Genomic DNA, 18,941 nt, shown 5'->3' with positions numbered 1-18,941 from the left:
AAGTCTTAGTCCAGAAAGGCCATGTTTTAAAAGTCACATTGGAAACTTTTGCAAATCGTTGCTGAGAAAAGATGTCCCTTTCACGTGCTCAGAACCTATGTTTTCCTAGTGCTTTTACGATGTACAGAAGTCTCAGCCTGTTTCCAAATATTCACACCAGAAAGGATATTTGGAAATCGGCTGTTACTGTTGAGAAAGCCCAGTAGAGCTCAGGCACCGGTCAGTTGCGTGAGGTCTCTGCGGCCTTCCCGACCCTTCCCGACCTGGGTCAGAGCCTTGGAATGAACACACAACAGGAAGTGGCTTTGAGCTAGCCACCTTTTTTTTTTTAGATGCTGGTGTATATGTCATCATTTGTTAAAGTCAAGAATTTATTTCTTTAAAAAGTTATGATCATTGACCAGTTTCTCTTCCTTCTTTTTAAAGACACAACTTATGGGGACATATTATGGACTTAACTACCTGGTGGACCTTCTGAAAAATGTCTGCTTATTCTAAGATGTCACCATTTAGTAATCCCCCAACATCATACCTTCCCACCGTCTCCTTCTTTGATAACCATGTAGGGTTCCGCACAGTCTCCAATTTCTCCCTGCTGCAAGACTTTTTCAATCTACCAACAAAAATATTAAAACAAAACTCAGGAATTGGGTTTGTAATGTAAGGACACTTACATGACATCCATGTAATGGCATCAGGACAACCATCAAAACGATGTTTGGTGACGGTATGGGATACAAGGAAGATGTTCGTGTTACATGTTTTTTGATTTAGAAAATTAGTGTGAAAAAAATAAGTATGAAGAGTCCCACAGAGTTTTGTAAAAAAAAAAAAAAAATCCTAAAGGCACATTAAAAGGATGATCTTGGATACACAGCAAATGTTAACAGTAGTTATCTTTGTATGCTGAGATTATGTGCTATTTTTATTTTCTGCCTATTGCTTATGTGTATTTTCTATTTTTAAGCCATAAACATGTATTATGCCTACAATAAAAATGCAATAAAAGTTATTGTATAAAACAGAACCCATGAGACATATGTAAGAAGTGAAAAGCTCATTTTCTTTATTATTGCTTACAATGTAAAAAAGAGATATGGCCTCTGTAAAAGTCAGGTTGGGGACTAAAACCTTCCACAAAATGAATAAATGAACAGAATAAATTATCTGTAATTGTCTTCCTTGTATTTCCTATTAGGGCCACTTCTCTGGATTTAACAGACATGGAGGGAAAAAAACCCAAAAGCAGCGGATGGTACAACTTTTCGCTTTGCTAACTGGCTGGTCATATGTATTGATATCGCTACTGGCACGTTATCTTCTTCCATTTTGCTTCAGGTAAATGATCTGGCTGGCCATAAATGTGGCCACCCTGTTTAGGAGAAAGAAAAGGAGAAATCTGAAATCTCCCAACCCTCTGCTCCAAGACAATGCAGTTAAACCTGGAGGGTGAAGAGGAAAACAAGTGGAGTTGATCCCCTTAGCCTGTGTTGAGATTAGACATTAGTTGAGATGTTCCTTCAAAAAAAACTTGAGACCCTTAATGAGAGAGAACAAACAGAGTTGCTGGAGGGGAGGTGAGGGGGATGGGCTAGATGGGGGACGGGTATTAAGGAGGGCACTTGTTGGGTTGAGCACTGGGTGTTGGACATAAGTGATGAATCACGGAATTCTACTCCTAAAACCAATATTGCGCTATATGTTAACTAACTAAAGTTTAAATTAAAAAAAAAAAAAAAAAGAAGGGTGCCTGGGTGGCTCAGTTGGTTAAGCGTCCGACTTCAGCTCAGATCATGATCTCACGGTTTGTGGGTTTGAACCACGCATCGGGTTCTGTGCTGACAGCTCACGGCCTGGAGCCTGTTTCGGATTCTGTGTCTCCTCCTCTCTCTGCCCCTCCCCCACTCATCCTCTGTCTCTTTCTGTCTCAAAAAAAATAAATAAATAAACTATATAAAAAAAAAAAGAAGAAGAAGAGAATCTGGGTTAACGTATGCCATTAGGCACACATTCTTTTGCTTGTTTTTTGTTTTAATAATTTATTGTCACATTAGCTAACACACAGTGCATACAGTGTAGTCTTGGCTTTAGGAGTAGATTCCCGTGAGTCACCACTCATAGGCACCCACTCACAGCCACACACTATCAGACAGGCACGAAGTATTTAAACCAGAAATACCCCAGTGATGGAGGGTGTTTAATGGCGGTCAGAGAAAGCGGCTTGGAGCTGTTCCTTGGGCAGCTGTCTGTCTCAGGACAACCACAGGCAGGAAGTCTCTCACTTCTCACAAAGAAAGTCTAAAACCCCTTCCCGTTGGCACGGCGAGAAGGCCAGGCTGATTCCCGTGAGATGCCCCAGGTTGAGAACACAGACACACAGCACTTGAGCTAGAGTCCGGCCGGTATTACTGTTAGTCAGCAATCATTCACTCACTCACTCACTCACTCATTCATTCATTCATTCATTCATTCATTCATTCAAAAAACACTGCTGAGCAGACACTGTGGTTACAGGACACACTTGGCCCCTATTCTACTGAAGCTCACAGTCAGGAGCGTGAAGAACAAACGGGAAGAAGTTAGTGTTTCCATGCAGCCAGTGGATAAAAATGTGGTTGTTGACACGAAATTTGAACACAGATGAAGACCCTTTAGATGAGGACCCTGCAGCAACAATGGGAACGCCATGGCTTCAGGCATTAGTAGTGTACGCTGTGGAAACCCCAGGAGAGGGGTCTCCAGAATGTGGAAGTGGGGGCTCCAGGTCTGCCCAGACCAGCAGCTCCTATTCCCTTCCCCGAGGTGGACCAGGGTAACCCCAGGTACTCGGTGAGAAGCCGCGGGCTGCTGTGAGGGCCCACGGTACGGCCCATCACATTTATGTGTAAAACAAACACATGTGTCCTCACAACCATGGGAGGCGGAGGGGTGCGGTGGAATTACCAGGGAATTTTTGTCAGATACAGAGGGGCTGGTTCGTTGTCTCACATGTTTATATTTAAAGTTTTAAGTCTCACCCTTACTCTCCATCCCTTAACTGAGAAACAAAGCCTTTAAGCCTGGATAGTCCTTTAAAGCAATTGTAAATGCAATACTAAACCAGGAAACGCTACCTAAAATATAGTTAAGAACTAGATGTTCAGGGCGCCTGGGTGGCTCAGTTGGTTGAGCTTCTGACTTCAGCTCACGTCATGATCTCGTGGTTCATGGGTTCGAGACCTGCGTCGAGCGCTGTGCTCAGAGCTCAGAGCCTGGAGCCTGCTTTGGATTCTGTGTCTTCCTCTCTCTCTGCCCCTACTCCCCAAAAATAAACATTAAAATTTTTTTTAAATTTATTTCTGAGAGAGAGAGAGAGAGAGCGCGTGTGAGCAGGGGAGGGTGAAAGAGAGAGGGAGACACACAATCTGAAACAGGCTTCAGGCTCTGAGGTGTCACAGAGCCTGACGCGGGGCTCGAACCCATAAAGTGTGGCGTCATGACCTGAGCCAAAGTCGGACGCTTAAATGACTGAGCCACCCAAGCACCTCAAACATTAAAAAATTTAAAAATAAAATAAAAAGAACCTGGTGCTAAGCCTGGAAATAAAAATAAGAAAGAGCTCCTCTTGACTGAACTGAACGGCATCGGCCTGGCTGTGCTAACTATTACACACCATTCACTATATACTTAGAGAGAAAGAAACAGCAAAGACGTCATTACAGTAAAGGAAAAGATGCCAGAGGCAAACCAGGGCATGTCTTACGGGGCTTTAAATGTCTTCCCTGTATCCAGACAATTGATGGAATGCTCCTTACGCCACATGAAAGCATTTGTACATTTGAAAGCTTTGGAACCTATTTAGAAAGGTAACAGTATGGGGCGCCTGGGTGGCTTAGTTGGTTAAGCGTCTGACTTTCGCTTAGGTCATGATCTTGCGGTTCGTGGGTTCGAGCCCTGCGTCGGGCTCTGTGCTGACTGCCAGTTCAGAGACTGGAGCCTATTTCAGAGTCTGTGTCTTCCTCTCTCTCTGACCCTCCCCTGCTCACGCTGTCTCTCTCTCTCTCTCTCCTAGAAATAAATTTAAAAATATATATATTTTTTAGAAATAAATTTAAAAAAAAATAAAAAAAAAGAAAGGTAACAGTAACCTGTAGGTAACAGCTGGCACTTAGCAGACTGTGACAGATTTACCAAAATAAGGTCCTCCACTAAGGAGTAGGGCCTGAAGTGAAATTCGGCTCCATGGGACTAGCGTCTTCAGTTTCCCAGGCTGAGAGAACCTTGAGTTTAACTACAGGGCTGCCGGGGTGGACTAGAAGCTAATTTTCCTACGTGTCTAAGTAACATTGCGGGAAATGGATAATGTGTTAAGTGTGACAACAAGAGAGGTGTCTTTTTAGCAAAAGGATTTTAACTCTAATGTTTCCTAAAAGCTTAAATAGATTCCCTGCAAGCAAGAGTTAACGTTTTAGAGTCTTTGTAGAATGGTGAAAAGGCAGCTCGCACGTGGAGCCATCTGCCCCTTTGTTAAGTGACCTCCATGTCACTTAAATTCTTTGCAATCGATATGCTATTCTCATGGGCTCATGGGGGGAATCAATGAGATTATGGAGGTAAGACACAGCGCTAACTAGAAAAGCTTCCAAACAGGGAACTCTGGGTGTACCTGAAATCAAAACACCTGGATTTTATTTTATTTTTAAAGTTTTGAGGGCAACAGTCAATCAGACTAAATATTTGGTTTAAGGTAAATGAAATACTCAGTGTTTGTTGTTAACCTCTAACCATGCACTTTGGTGCGTAGAGAAAGTCTCTGGTTTTCTCACATCAGGAAAGAGTAGAGCCAAGAACAAATGGTCCTTGTACTTGGGACTGCCCTATGGATTTCGAGTCCCACTGCACGTACACAGCCTGTGACAGGGTGATCAAAGGTGAGGGTAAAACGCAGAGAGTATAGCTCACACCTTAAGTCAGAGCCTAGACTTGGGAACATTTAACTACAGGTGTCTAGAAGGACATGAACAGAATCAGGAAAGTCTATCTGAGGTTTCCTCCACAGCAGTCTCACAGAGCTGGACAGCCAAGCATAGGAGGAACAGCTTGGCCAGGAGGAAGGGGGCCTGGAATGTTCCAGGCTCTGTTCCGCAATCACAACCGCCTGCTGAGGGCAGGATTACCATCCCCACCTCACACATAAGGAAACGAAGTCTCAGGGGCGCCTGGGTGGCTCAGTCGGTTAAGCATCCAACATCGGCTCAGGTCATGATCTCGCGGTTCGTGGGTTCAAGCCCCACGTCAGGCTCTGTGCTGACAGCTAGCTCAGGGCCTGGAGCCTGTTTCGGATTTTGTGTCTCCCTCTCTCTCTGACCCTCCCCTGCTCACGCTGTCTCTCTCTCTCTCTAAGAAATAAATAAAACATTAAAAAAAAAAAAGGAAACGAAGTCTCAGAAAGGTTTAGGGGGTTACCCTGAGTCCCATAGCTATCAAGTTCCTGAGGCAGGATTCAAAATCAAGACTGTAGGACCTCAAAACCCACCGTTGCTGCAGCACCCCACACAGAATTTGCTTGGAAAAGAAAAAGGGGCAAGTTGAAAAGGAGACAGCGAATCACACAGAGAACATGTGGATACGTTCTGACATCTCTTTCACCCCCAACATGCCCTGGGAGTTACGCAACAATGAGAGCACACACATGCACAGTGTACAGACGACGCTGTGTGTAACTACCTTGACTACTAGGTAGATGTCGGACGACGGATAGGTGACCGAAAACACTGCTGATCTTGCCTGACTCGACGGGGCGACAGAGGGCGTGTGAGCACGCAGAAACCCTTTGAACTGGTCGGAGTTCAGGTCACAGTGAAAATTTTCTGAGATCTGTCAACAAGGAGGAAGGAAAAAAAAATCAGTCCTACCTGCTGCTATTTTTTTTTTAAAATGTTTTATTTATTTCTAGGAGAGAGAGAGAGAGAGAGAGAGAGCGTGAGCAGGGGAGGGTCAGACAGAGAGGGAGTCACAGACTGAAACAGGCTCCAGGCTCTGAGCTGGCAGTCAGCACAGACTCGAACCCACGAACCGCGAGATCATGACCTAAGTGAAAGTCGGACGCTTAACCGACTAAGCCACCCAGGCGCCCCCTACCTGCTGCTTTTATGGTCTAAGTATGTTTGAAGAATAAAACCCACAAAGAAATGTTGCGAAAGGACATTCTGATTCATATATTGTCGCAATTTCTAGATATTCTGGAGCTGTTTGGGAGAAGTTCCTTGAAACGCTAACATTTTTATCAACCCATCCTTAGCTCCTGAACACCAGGGATATGCTAGGCACTAAAGTGAAGAAAAGCAGGACGCTGTCTCTGCTCTTAGTTTATAGTCAAGAATGAGGAAAAAAGGGGCACCTGGGTGGCTCAGTTGGTTAAGTGGCTACCTTCAGCTCAGATCATGATCTCATGGTTTGTGGGTTCGAGCCCTGCGTCGGGCTCTGTGCTGACAGTCAGAGGCTGAGGCCTGCTTCGGATTCTGTGTCACTGTCTCTTTTTGCCCCTCCTTGGCTCACACATGGCCTCTCTCTCTCTCTCTCAAAAATAAATAAACATTAAAAAAAAGCACATCAAAGTTGGTGAGGTCTTCCTCGTACGGCAAATAAATACATTTACTGCACACAGGATGCCGCCTTCCATCCACGATGAGGCTAGTTCACAATACAAACACTCCCAAACTGATGTAACGTTACATATATGTCCAAGCTCATTAACAATGAATTTAAATTGCCTTGTTTTACAGGTCATCCTATAGGCTGCTATTTCTTTTCTCTCTCAATCCCAAACAGGCCGCCACTTCCAACAGGCTTTCCCTTTAAGATTCTTCAAAGAACACAAATGACCAGTGTTCCCAGTAGAACTGGATGTATCAAAGGTCATTTGCTTTCAAATCTGGTATGTTTCCGTTGCATAGACGTGACATTTGAAAACACGAACCCGAAAAATCACGAGCGGTACGTGTGCCCTCAAGGATCCATTCTTTGCTTCCTTACCTTTTTCCTTTCTTTAACATCATAGAGGGCAATGCTGGCAAACAGAGGCTCAATTTCGATCTCGAACCTGTCAGAGAGACAAGGAAAAACGGAGTTTTAGCTTAGATGATCTTAAATTTGCTCAAAGTGCCTAGCTACATACGCTGACTGGTTAAGAATGTAAATCGTTTCCCCAAATATTTGGATCCCTCCACACAGATGAGAATCACACTGGGATATGAGTGGAGAGATATGGGAGGATCGTGGAAGATTCCTAGTCGCTGGAGATGGTGGCGGAGGGTACAGTCTCCTAAAACGCACTTGTTCGCGGTGTCACAGGGGAGAGGGAAGACTGGTCCCATGGTGTGACCCGACATGGCCCTTCTTATCAGTAGATGTCCTGCTTTCGGATGGGAAAGACTGTCTTAGGTAAAGGCTTTGTTCACAGTTTACCCTTTACTGCTAGGGTAGGAATCCCTATTATTCAATTCTAAAGGACAAGGCTTTTCTGAGGGTAAAGAAAGGAAAATGCTGTTGCTTTCCCTTGGACTTATTGTGGGACCATTTATAGGGGTGAATGTCTGGCCCTTCCTAACTCCAGTGCAAGGGGAGCTGCTGAGGTGGTAGTTGGTGGGGGCAGGGAGCCAAGTACTGCCAGGAAACACTGAGCTGAGGGGGCCCAGCGAGACCTAGAAGAATATTGGCCCTAATTGCCATTGCCCTTGAAATGGTGGGTTTGAAGAGACTGCAGACAACAAGGCAAAATCCCTCCATAAGTCATAGGAAGCACAGGGAGCACAGATGTGCAGATTCCAAGTCTCTCAGGCTAACAACCCATGACCTTGGGCACGGCCAGCTGAGAGCACCAGTAACCAGGCCCTGGACCACCACCACTTCAGAAGTCATCTAAATTAGGCCACATTTTGTTTCAAGGCATGTGTGAGCGGAGGGCCTTATCATTAGGTAATTTTGTCTAAAAACAGGACTTTTTAGAAGAATTATTTGGGCAGAGGGACACACAGACAAAAGGGGTTAGCTGGTCAAATGGCACCTTTGGGGATCAGGCAGCTGGGAAAGATGGCGGACTCGCAGGCACTGCGGCCAGCACGCCTGGGTTCTGTTCCTCCCCCCGCTGCCGGCTACTTGACTTTCCCAGTTTCATTTATTTATCTATAATATGAGGAAGGGACTCTTGCTCTCCCCATTTCCCAATGTTGTTGTATGGATCATACTACAAGAACAGGGTCGAGGGACAGTATCCCCATCGCCAAAAGGTGGAAGCAATCCAGGTGTCCATCTGAGGATGAATGGATAAACAAAACATGGTTTTGTCTACATACAATGGAATATTATTCAACCTTAAAAAGGAAGGAAATCCTGACGCATGCTCCGACATGAACCTTGGAAGCAATATGCTAAGTGAAATACACCAGCCACAGAAGGACAAGCATTGTGTTATTCTACGTCTATCAGGTACTTAGAGTAGTTGAATTCATACAGACAGAAGGCACGGCGGGTCCTAGGGGCTGGGGGAAGGAGAGCAGGAATTACTGTTTAGTGAGCTCTAGTTTGGGAAGAAAAGAGATCTGGAGACGGACGGTGGTGGGCTGAACATCAGTAGGCACGTACCTAATGGCACTGAGCTGTGCACTGAACAGTGGTGATGATGGTCAATTTTATGCTGTGTGTACTTCACCACAAGGAAATAACAGAGAGGGTTTCCACAATTTTTCTATCATTAAGTAACAGCACACCAATTGGGCATGCCTTGGCCTAAGCTCACAAGCTATTGCCTGGTATCATCTGCCTGTATTGAACTGTGCACTCCAAGGTCTGATTATTGCTGTGATCTACTTAGGCAGGTACTGAGTGTTAAGTTCTCTGTGCTCAGAGAAAGGAAAAGAGAATGAACATTTGTCACATACTTACAATCGGGTGGTGTTAGTGATTAATACCCGTCGATTCCTTTAACTTCACAACACTGTAATGCAGATATTACCCCCATTTTGAGTTGCAGTGAGAGTAAGTCATTGGCCAGAGGCTACGAGGTTAGGAATGGCCATGTTTGGGGTTCAGAGCCCAGCCTGATCTGTTCACAGAACCTGAGGTTTTTCCCTCCCAATGTATCTCCGAGTGGAGTCCCCAGAAACTAGTATTTTGAAGCAAACGAGCAGTTTATCAAAACACCAGTTTCTTTGTCCTTCCTAAGATCTCCCGAACCAGAATCTCCTGGGGGAAATGATGGTGGAAAGTGTCTCAATGTCTGTATTGAAAACAAGGTAAACTTGATACACACTAGTTTTACCACCAAGGTTACTTCGCATAAGATGATATTAAATTTTCCATTAAGAGATTTCCCCATAGGGACGCCTGGGTGGCTCAGTCGGTAAAGCGGCCAACTTCACCTCAGGTCATGATCTCACGGTTCGTGAGTTCGAGCCCTGCATCGGGCTCTGTGCCGACAGCTCGGAGCCTGGAGCCTGCTTCGGATTCTGTGTCTCCCTCTCTCGTTCTCCCCTGCTTGTGCTCTCTTTCTCTCAAATATCAATAAACATTAAAAAAAAAAAAGAAAACAAAAAGGTTTCCCCACATAAAATGCAGACAAGAAAAATACTTTGTTGTCATTGTTTTTCTTCTTTTCCGGGTGCTACAGCCATCTACAGATGTGGCGTCAGCTTGATTCTTCCTCTATGCTTGAGGCTTTACATGTTTCTCAAAAGTAAAGCAGTAACAGCTCTAGATCAAAAGTATTTGAAAAATTCCCTAGCCGATTAAATCTATAGTAGTAGAAATAAAATTCTGCGGATCAGTGTCAGTGGGGAAATGGAAGTCCTTAACATTATCCTTAAGTTTTTACTATTCATCTGTTGACATGGTAGGTATACCTATAAGAGCTTGCTTTCTTGGGGCGCCTGGTGACTCAGTCGGTTAAGGGTCTGACTCTTGATTTCAGCTGGGGTCATGCTCTCACGGTTTGTGAGCTGAGGCCCCGCATTGGGCTCTGTGCTGACAACTCAGAGCCTGCTTGGGATCCTTTCTCTCCCTGTCTCTCTCTGTGCCTCCCCTGCTCATGCTCTCTATCTCCAAACAAATACATTTTAATGAAGAATTTTAAAAAAGACAGAGAACTTGCTTTCTTTTTTGTTTCTTTAAGCCAGTTTGTTCAGAGTGGTTCTAGCTGGGACAAGCTCTTTGGTGCATCTCCCCTCCCGCAGGCATATGTGGATATGGACATTATTTAAGACACACGAGTGGGCCAAGCGCACCGGGCAAACCCCTCACTTCTACCTGATTTCTGCTTTGGCAGCTGGGGAAAACATCACCAGAAATCCGCACTTGACGATTTTCATTAAGAGAAATCCAAACGGCTCTATTTTTTTTTTTTTTTTAATAATACATGTTGGTCTCAGTGGCCATGTTTTCCCACCTGTGAGAACCGCTGCTATGTATCTACTGGGAAGGTCTAGAGAGCTTGGTGACAAAGTGACACCATAAGAGGGAATCCGTCCAGTCCCAAATGGCACAGATACTGAACCTACTTCCTGGGGGGGGGGGGGTGCGAGGGCCTCAGCCAACATGGCGGGCTTTCCCGAGCAAGAGAGGGGGTGGGAGGCCACTTCCACTCGGCTGCCCTGCTGCGAGGCGAGCAGGCCCCCCTTCCGGGCTGGGTGGCATGGGCTGGCGTCTGCCTCTCTGCAGCCCTGACTGGACAGACTGCTGGCTTCTGGGCTGCTCCCATCCTCCTATAGACAAAAGGCCCTCACTCCTCCCCAGCCACCTATAGAGCTGGCTGGGGGGAGGGCCTACAACATCAAGAGAGGCCCCAGGGCCGGGGGTGGGCAGCTCTGCCCGCCTGGTTCTCAGCAGAGGCTGTGGGGAGGCTCTGCATCGGAGGCAGACGTGTAGGGCACGTAGGAAGCTCGAGAGCAGCCCGTGTGTGTAACAACCTCATTTATCAGTAAGAACTCCAACTCCCAGGGACGTGCCCAGGGTTGAAACACAGCCGTGGGTCCAGAGTCCAGATGCCTTGAGTGCAAACCAGGGGCTGCTTTAGGGGTCCATGAATTCACTTCAAGAGATGGATGAGCCTCCCAATAGGGTGTGAAAATATATTATGCTCATGGACTGTTGCCTAGGTGGAGCATTTACAACTTAATGTTTTCAAAAGAGTCTGCGATTTGAGTTGGAAGAATTCTCTAGTGCAGCCGTCTGCGGGAGAAGCCTACGAACCCTCCAGTGGGTATATGCAAGACAGCCTGCTCGTGTGTTGGAAAAGCTATTCTAATTTACTTTCATTTATTTAGTTCATATTTTAAAATTTATGTATAATTTAAAACTTATTTAAGTTTATTTAAAATTATTATTTCAAATTTATTACAATGCATATAATACTTATTTTTTAAAGTTTATTTATTTATTTTGAGAAACAGAGATTGCATGAGAGGGGGAGAGACAGAGAGAGGAAGAGAGAGAATCCCAAGCAGGATCCACACCATCAGCACAGAGCCTGACGTTCCTATAGAACCCAGGGGTCCCTAAAATGCATCTAGTATTTTAATATGCATGTACAAAGTTAACACACATGTATGGAGGATATAAGACTTTTTCTCACTATAAAAGTTAAACAATAAAAATATTTGGAGATAAATGCTTTAAAGTAGTTGTGGTAGGGGTGCCTGGGTGGCCCAGTCAGTTGAGTGTCCGACTTTGGCTCAGATCATGATCTCGCAGTTCATGAGTTCTAGCTCCACATCCGGGTCTGTGCAAACAGCTCAGAGCCTGGAGCCTGCTTCATTTTCTGTGTGTGTGTGTGTGTGTGGGCACGCGCCCCTCCCCCACTTGCACTTTGTCTCTCAAAAATAAATCAACATTAAAAAAAAGTTTAAAGTAAACTTTAAGTTAAACTGGCAAACAGTTGGCCCACAAGAGGAATCCAGACTACAGACACGCAGTTGTGTCGTATTTAACAAGGAAATTTGGGGCGCCTGGGTGGCTCAGTCGGTTGAATGTCAACTTCAGCTCAGGTCACAAACTCACGGTTGGTGAGTTCAAGCCCAGTGTCAGGCTCTGAGCCTCTTTTGGATTCCGAGTCTCCCTCTTTCTCTCTGCCCCTCCCCCACTTGCACTTTGTCTCTCTCTCTCTCTCAAAAATAAACAAACACTAAAATAATAATAATAATAAAAAGGAAATGAGAAGATAGTTAAGAAGTCAGGAAATTGTGCAGAAAAAAATTGAATTTCCAGCTCTCTTGGAAAAAAAAAAGCAAAGCAGACAATTGATTTAAAAAAAGGGTGAGTGTGCTTAGACGGCAAGAATCAGCCCTAAGCAGTAGCGAGTATCTCCTTGGAAAGGTCTGCTATAGTCCTCACTGCTCCCAGCCACTCTGCTGTCCCTGACACTGAGACTGGGTTTAGCCGCATTTCACAGTACGTTCCAATAGTGGTGCGCTGATAATTGTTTAACCAACAAGTCTCTGGAAAGAAAGAGCTCTCATTTGTAGTATTTTCTGATCTCTATGTTGTAAATACTCCCCCGTGGCCAACTTCAAGCTACGTACTTGACCTCACAGAACACAGAGCTGGGAAGAGAAATGCACGGTCAGATCTCATGAATTAGAGCGGACTTGAATACACCACTCACTGGTTTTTAGTCGTTTTTTTTTTTTAGTTTTTTTTTCCCCCTCACTGTTCAGCTCTTCTCGTTACTTTTGTTAATGTACGCTCCTTCGCTCAATTACCTTACATGACTAATTCAGGGTGGGCCTCCCCTATTATAGAAGAGTGACGGTCGAAGACTTGGTAGAAACAGACTCTGGGTCTAGCTGACTCCGAAGTCTACTCCTTCCCCTACCTCACAGCTGCCTGCTATCATAACAGCTCTGGAAAACTCTCCTCATTCAGGCTCTGGCTATAGAAACAGTTTCCGTCTAAAAGGCAAGGTAAACCTCAGTGTAGTGTGTGGTCTGTTCTCTGATACTTACTTCAAGTTCAGGACCTTGACCAGTATTCTGTTGCCCAGATGTTCCTTAGGACATTCTGGTACCGGACGTATTTCCACGGCATCCTCCTATTATTAATCACAGGGTAAAGAAACCATGAATGAATTTCCATGAGGGGTTCGAGTCAAAGTGAGTCCAGGGAAGGGAACACTGCTGTCCAGTGCTTGACTGTCATTTGCTTTCTTTCTAATCGTGGGATAATAACACTTGGACTTTTTATCCAGCCCCAAGCTTCGAAGTCAACAGTGACAGCAAACAATTTCTCCTTTCAGAAAGCTAAGCATTTAAGACAAAGAGACAGAGGGAGGAAGGAAGGAAACATGAACAGGAATACGGCTGAGTAACATCCACCAGATGGCATTGCAAAATCTAATACCTATTGTTGGTATTGTTGGCTTTTTTTTTTTTTTTGCTTGTTCTAAACACACATTCAGAATATTTCTCCTGCCAAAGTTTTACTAGTAAATACATGAATTTCAGACTTGAGGTCTGAGTCAGAATAGCTCATGTCAGGCTACATGTAAACCATCAGGACTATAATATAGTGTCTTCCTTAGTTCACTGTTTTCTTTCTTTTTTTTTTTTTTAACTTTTATTTATTTTTGAGAGACAGAGAGAGATAGAGCATGAGCAGGGGAGGGTCAGAGAGAGAGGGAGACACAGAATCCAAAGCAGGCTCCAGGTTCTGAGCTGTTAGCACAGAGCCCGATGCCGGGCTTGAACTCATGAACTGCGAGATTCTGACCTGAGCCGAAGTCGGACGCTTAACTGACTGAGCCACCCAGGCAGCCCTTTCCTAAGTCTCTTCTAATCCATATGTATTTCTTAAGTCTTTACAGTTGTCTGTAGTAAGAACTAGCTTCCAAAGGAGAAGAGAAAATATGAAGCTTTTGTGGGTGTTTGTTTTTCTGTCTTCCTGAATGTGCATATGTGTGTATTTAGAGAGAGAGACAGACAAAGAATGGGAGGGAGAGAGCTAGTAAGAGAGAATGACAGTATGAGAGATGTTCTTTCATCAGCGAACCCGATGGATCCTGAGGCCAGCTCTCCATCTGCCTGCCAGTGACCTCATCACGTGAGCTGATAAATCCGCCCCCCCATCACTTTTTTAAAAATTGGTTTTTAACTGGGCTCTGTCACTTGCAGCCCAAGGAGTCTGAATGCAAACTCCTCTGTGATTCAGAGCATAGTGGCGTCTTTTTAGGGACCGACACAGGATGCCTTTTACAGAACCCACAATGAATCCGGGAATGAACCTGCCTCAGAGAAGCTTAGCGGCTGTGGGGCACCTGGCTGGCTCAGGTAGTGAAGTGTCCGACCTTGGCTCAGGTCATGGTGTCGCAGTTCATGAGTTCAAGCCCCAAATCGGGCTCCGTGCTGAGAGTTCGGAGCCTAGAGCTTGCTTCGGTCTGTATCTCCGTCTCTCTCTGCCCCTTCCCTGCTGGTTCTCTCTCTCTCTCTCTCTCAAAGAAATAAACATTAAAAAAAAGAAGCAGCAGCTTAATGGGTGCATTCTACTTCTGCCTCTCCTGCAGGCTCGGTCATAATTTGGATATAACAGTCTGCCTCTCTTCTAATCCTCCTCACCAGGAAATAAAGTAATGGTAATATTAAATAGTTTCATTAATGTGCTTCCAAAAGCAGTCAGCATGTGTGATTACTTCATGGGAGCCAGAAGCTCACTGTTCTTCCACAAGGCTATCTTTGGAGGAAGTGCAAATTACAAGGGCAAACGCAATTTCGGGGTGTGTGAGCTTCAAAATATTAGAGGCTGCTGCTACAGGGGCCCTGAGCACTGTAGACATACCCATTTACAAATAATTGGTGCACTAATTACAAAGCATTCCTCTCCACTCAATAAAGCAGGCCCATTAGGGCCTCTGCTCGATCATAACTCTCAGTCCTAATCAAGCCTCTGCATTGTTTCAAAGACCATAAAACGAAGTTCCTTCAACACAGTCTGTAACTCATTCTTGCAATCACTGTGAGACTCCCGTGTGATTACACTGCTCATATCATTCGTATTTATTTGTAATCTGCCTCTTCCAGAAAAAGAATTTGAGGCCACTGCAAATAAGAAAATAGATGAGAAAAACAAACTGATTGGAAAATAAAGATAAGAAGGAAAGAAAGAAGGGGTGGCCTGGGTGGCTCAGTCGGTCGAGTGTTCAACTTCCACTCAGGTCATGATCTCATGGTTCGGGAGTCCAAGCCCCATGTCAGGCTTGCTGCTGTCAGCGCAGAGCCCACTTAGGCTCTTCTGCTCCACCCCAACTCCCCACCACTCTGCCGTCCTGGCCGCCCCCCTCAAAATGAATAAACATGAAAAAAAATAAAAATCAAGGGGCACTTGAGTGGCTCAGTCGGTCGAGCGTCCGACTTCGGCTCAGGTCATGATCTCACGGTTCGTGAGTTCGAGCCCCATGTCGGCCTCTGTGGTGACAGCTCAGAGCCTGGAGCCTGTTTCAGATTCTGTATCTCCCTCTCTCTCTGACCCTCCCCTGCTCATGCTGTCTCTCTTTCTCTCTTTCTCAGAAATAAGTTTAAATAATAATAATAATAATAATAATCAGTTAAACAAAAAGAAGGAAAGAAAGCTGAATAAAATTCAGGACACCAATAAGCAAGCCACTAGGTTTAGTAGTGGTGAACTGAAATTTAACCCTAAGAATCTAGGAATGCCACTTACAAGATGGGCACATGTCTCCTAAGTGTTTCTATTTCCCCAGTGGATACGGATTCTTCTCTGTCTGAAGGCCAGAGACAATGTCCCACTGGACCCTCACTGAGGCAGATGATGAGTAGGTCGGTGTCCTCAATAATATTTGCACAGTGGACACGATATCCTATTTTGTGACTGCTGCCTGCCTTCCTGTCCCTTCTGCTGACCACTGGCAAGCTCACGGAAGGGCAAGTCAGCAGACACAATACCCAGGGGTGGGGGCTTCACAAGGTTTAAGAATCAAGCTCCCTAAGGGCACCTGGGTGACTCAGTCAGCTGAGTGACCGACTCTTGATTTCAGCTCAGGTCATGATCTCAAGGTTCGTGGGATTAAGCCCCACATCAGGTTCTATGCCTAGAGAAATTCTCTCTCCTTCTCTGCCCCTCCTCCACTCACATTCCTCATTACTATAATAGTCCTAGTAACTGCCAACAATCTATTTCAACTATTCATCTCTCTCTCCCTCTCTCTCTGAAAAGAAAGAAACATTTAAAAAAAAGAATCAGGCTCCCTAATGGTCTTCTTGCTTGATCCAAAAGTTAAATTTCAAACATTTAGAGGGATGGATGGTATATCTTTGAGGCAAAAATGTCCCCCCAAATCATATATTTTGCAACAGAACTTTTAATAAAATTTGGACCACAGATACATTGCTATAGACAGTTTTCACAAGAAACAGAAGGAGCTATTCTGACATTCAGCGGAAAGACTGAGAGCCTCAGATCAAGTATGAGGAGCCTAAACAGAAGACAGTCACTGGATGATGGTCATTTCTCAGCCCATCTGAAGTACCCCTGGGAGTGACGGCAGACAAAGCCTACATTATCACATCGGTCTGGGTCAAGTCCAATATATAAAGAAGTGGACAATCAAGGTTCTGCAGTTCTGTGCATTAAGAGCACAGCGACGATCACTTTAGGCCAGAATGTTTTCAAAGCAATTCTCTTCAGGCTGTTCACAGAGATTATTTTTAAAAAGATTTTCACAAAACACTTAAGAACACCAAAGTTTAGGGGCCCCTGGGTGGCTCAGTTGCTTAAGCGTCTGACTCTTGACTTTGGCTCAGGTCATGATCTCACATTTCGTGAGTTTGACAGCACAGAGCCAACTTGGGGTTCTCTCTCCTCTCTCTCTGCCCCTCCCCTGCTCATGCTCTCTCTCTCTCTCAAGATAAATAAAATAAACATTAACCAAAAAAAAAGAACACCAAAGTTTAAGCAAACACGTCTTGAAGAATTAACTGCAAACAGACCCCCAAATAACTGAATGGTGACTCACTGAGTGAGGTTACTGCATGTAGACCCTTGAAATGTTCTGAAGATTAGGGGCGTCTGGGTGGCTCAGTCGGTTAAACGTCCGACTTCAGCTCAGGTCATGATCTCACAGCTCGTGAATTCAAGTCCCGCGTGAGGCTCTGTGCTGAGAGCTCAGAGCCTGGAGCCTGCTTTGTATTCTGTGTCCCTCTCTCTCTGCCCCTCCCCTACTCACACTCTGTCTCTCTCTTTCTAAAAAATAAATAAATATTAAAAAAAAATTTAAAAAAAAATTTTTTTTTTTAATGTTTTATTTATTTCCAGGAGAGAGAGAGAGAGAGAGAGAGACAGCGTGAGCAGGGGAGGGTCAGAGAGAGGGGGAGTCACAGGCTGAAACAGGGTCCAGGCTCTGAGCTGGCAGTCAGCACAGAGCCCGATGCAGGGCCCAAACCCACAAAAAAAAATTTTTTTTTAAAGAAATGTTCTGAAGATTAAATGAGACGGTATTAGTGGAAGTATTTACTAAAGAGCTATGGAAATCCTGGTTGGTATTGTTGGAATCTCATTCATGAGATTGATCAATAACTGATTTTGCTATTCTACAGGCTTGTTCTTGTAAAAAGAACAGCCCAGAGATCATACCACTAAGCCTTCTGGCAGTGTTATACAGTAATGATGAACAAGTCCCCAGTGCAACTTACACATGGAGATGGCCACACCCACCTCGTCCACTGATGGGTACAAGGCAAAGAGCTCTGCCTGCCGATTGGTCCTTCGAGCCTCCTCATTCTGCTTCTCGAAGTCCTCGGCACTCACGTGCTCCAGGAGGTTTTCCAGCCGCTGGTCAGGCTGTAGGCTGCGGAGGTCGAAGCCACATGCAGTGAGGGGGCCTTTCCCAGACACGTCACACAGCACATTTAAGTGGCGGGGGCGTGCCTGAAAGAAAAGACATGGCTTGTGAGAGAGATCGCGGGTCCCAAGTGGGTACGGAAGCATCTGAGATGTCAACCCCCTGCTCCAACGTGGGATTACAGAGTCACGTCTCAAGTGGCTTCTGAGCTATCTAGGGGTTTGGCAAGAATCACATCTTATCTTCCTGGTCAGACAATCCTAAAGGGAACTGTCTCCTTCCCACCTGCAAGCAGGTAATTTACTCATTGGATGTAGATAAACTGGTCCTTGAGGAAAAGTTTGAACATAGCGCCGTGTTCCTGTTAGTTTGGGGGCATGTTCTTTTCTGGAAATGGGAGCCAAGTCTCTTGGGAACCTCACTCTGGTCTCACGTTCAAGCAGAACAGAGCTGGAATAAGGTAGAATAGAAAAGGGGGCTGGAGGGGGCATGGAGGGACCCCCTCCTAACCTCAACTCCAGAACTTGGCTTTTGAAACTGAAAAGAAGATGATGTGTGAGAAGCCTTCCGAATAAAACCTCACAGAAATTCCCAAACTGAACATTATGCTCCCGAAGACAGGGATGTGGGGGTGGGAACACTCTTCTACAGGACTTTAGTGATAGTTATGGCAATACGCGCCAGGATAAAAAAGCAAGAAAGCATTTGCTATTCAAGTAGTGTCCACTTTGAGTTGCAGTGTGTTTGAAGAAAGTTGTAAAGCATTCACAGGCAGATGCTTTATTCCATTAGGAACGTTTCAGTAACAGGGAACTGCAAACCCAACCAAAGATTGGACAAACACTATAACCATAATCAATGATATGTTGTAAGAATATAGATGAAATTATTATAAACATCTATAAAATTAATGGTAACATGTTATATCCTAAAGTTCTACTAAGTGGACACGCTACTGGACAGTTTCTCTATAATATATATGTTTTGTGACATCCATCGATCTTATAAAAATTCTACTCTGCTAGATCATAAATTTGATCTAACTGAATGTGCTAGCAATAATCATTACTAGTATTTTAATCATTGGTACTCTTTTGGCTTAGAATGTATGAGCGCCTTGGGA

The 18,941-nt window shown here is 44.8% G+C and overlaps 1 protein-coding gene across 2 annotated transcripts in view; it reads right to left on the bottom strand.

The window, feature by feature from the left end:
* DOCK8 (dedicator of cytokinesis 8) overlaps positions 1–18,941 on the bottom strand; it is a 225,444-nt gene that overhangs the window by 118,369 nt on the left and 88,134 nt on the right. For both annotated transcript variants that reach the window (XM_039249540.1, XM_039249541.1), the window contains 5 exons: positions 17,692–17,904; positions 12,975–13,060; positions 7,015–7,081; positions 5,707–5,856; positions 533–613 (listed from right to left, as the gene is read on the bottom strand). In XM_039249540.1, coding sequence (XP_039105471.1) covers positions 533–613; positions 5,707–5,856; positions 7,015–7,081; positions 12,975–13,060; positions 17,692–17,904 — 597 coding nt within the window. The remainder of the gene's footprint in view (positions 1–532; positions 614–5,706; positions 5,857–7,014; positions 7,082–12,974; positions 13,061–17,691; positions 17,905–18,941) is intronic.

This window comes from Hyaena hyaena, unplaced genomic scaffold (assembly GCF_003009895.1).
Source record: "Hyaena hyaena isolate Hyena2069 unplaced genomic scaffold, ASM300989v1 scaffold_341, whole genome shotgun sequence".
In the NCBI taxonomy this organism is placed as follows: Eukaryota; Metazoa; Chordata; class Mammalia; order Carnivora; family Hyaenidae; genus Hyaena; species Hyaena hyaena.
Note: the sequence above shows the minus strand (reverse complement) of the source record. Positions and strands in the feature narration are given on the sequence as shown.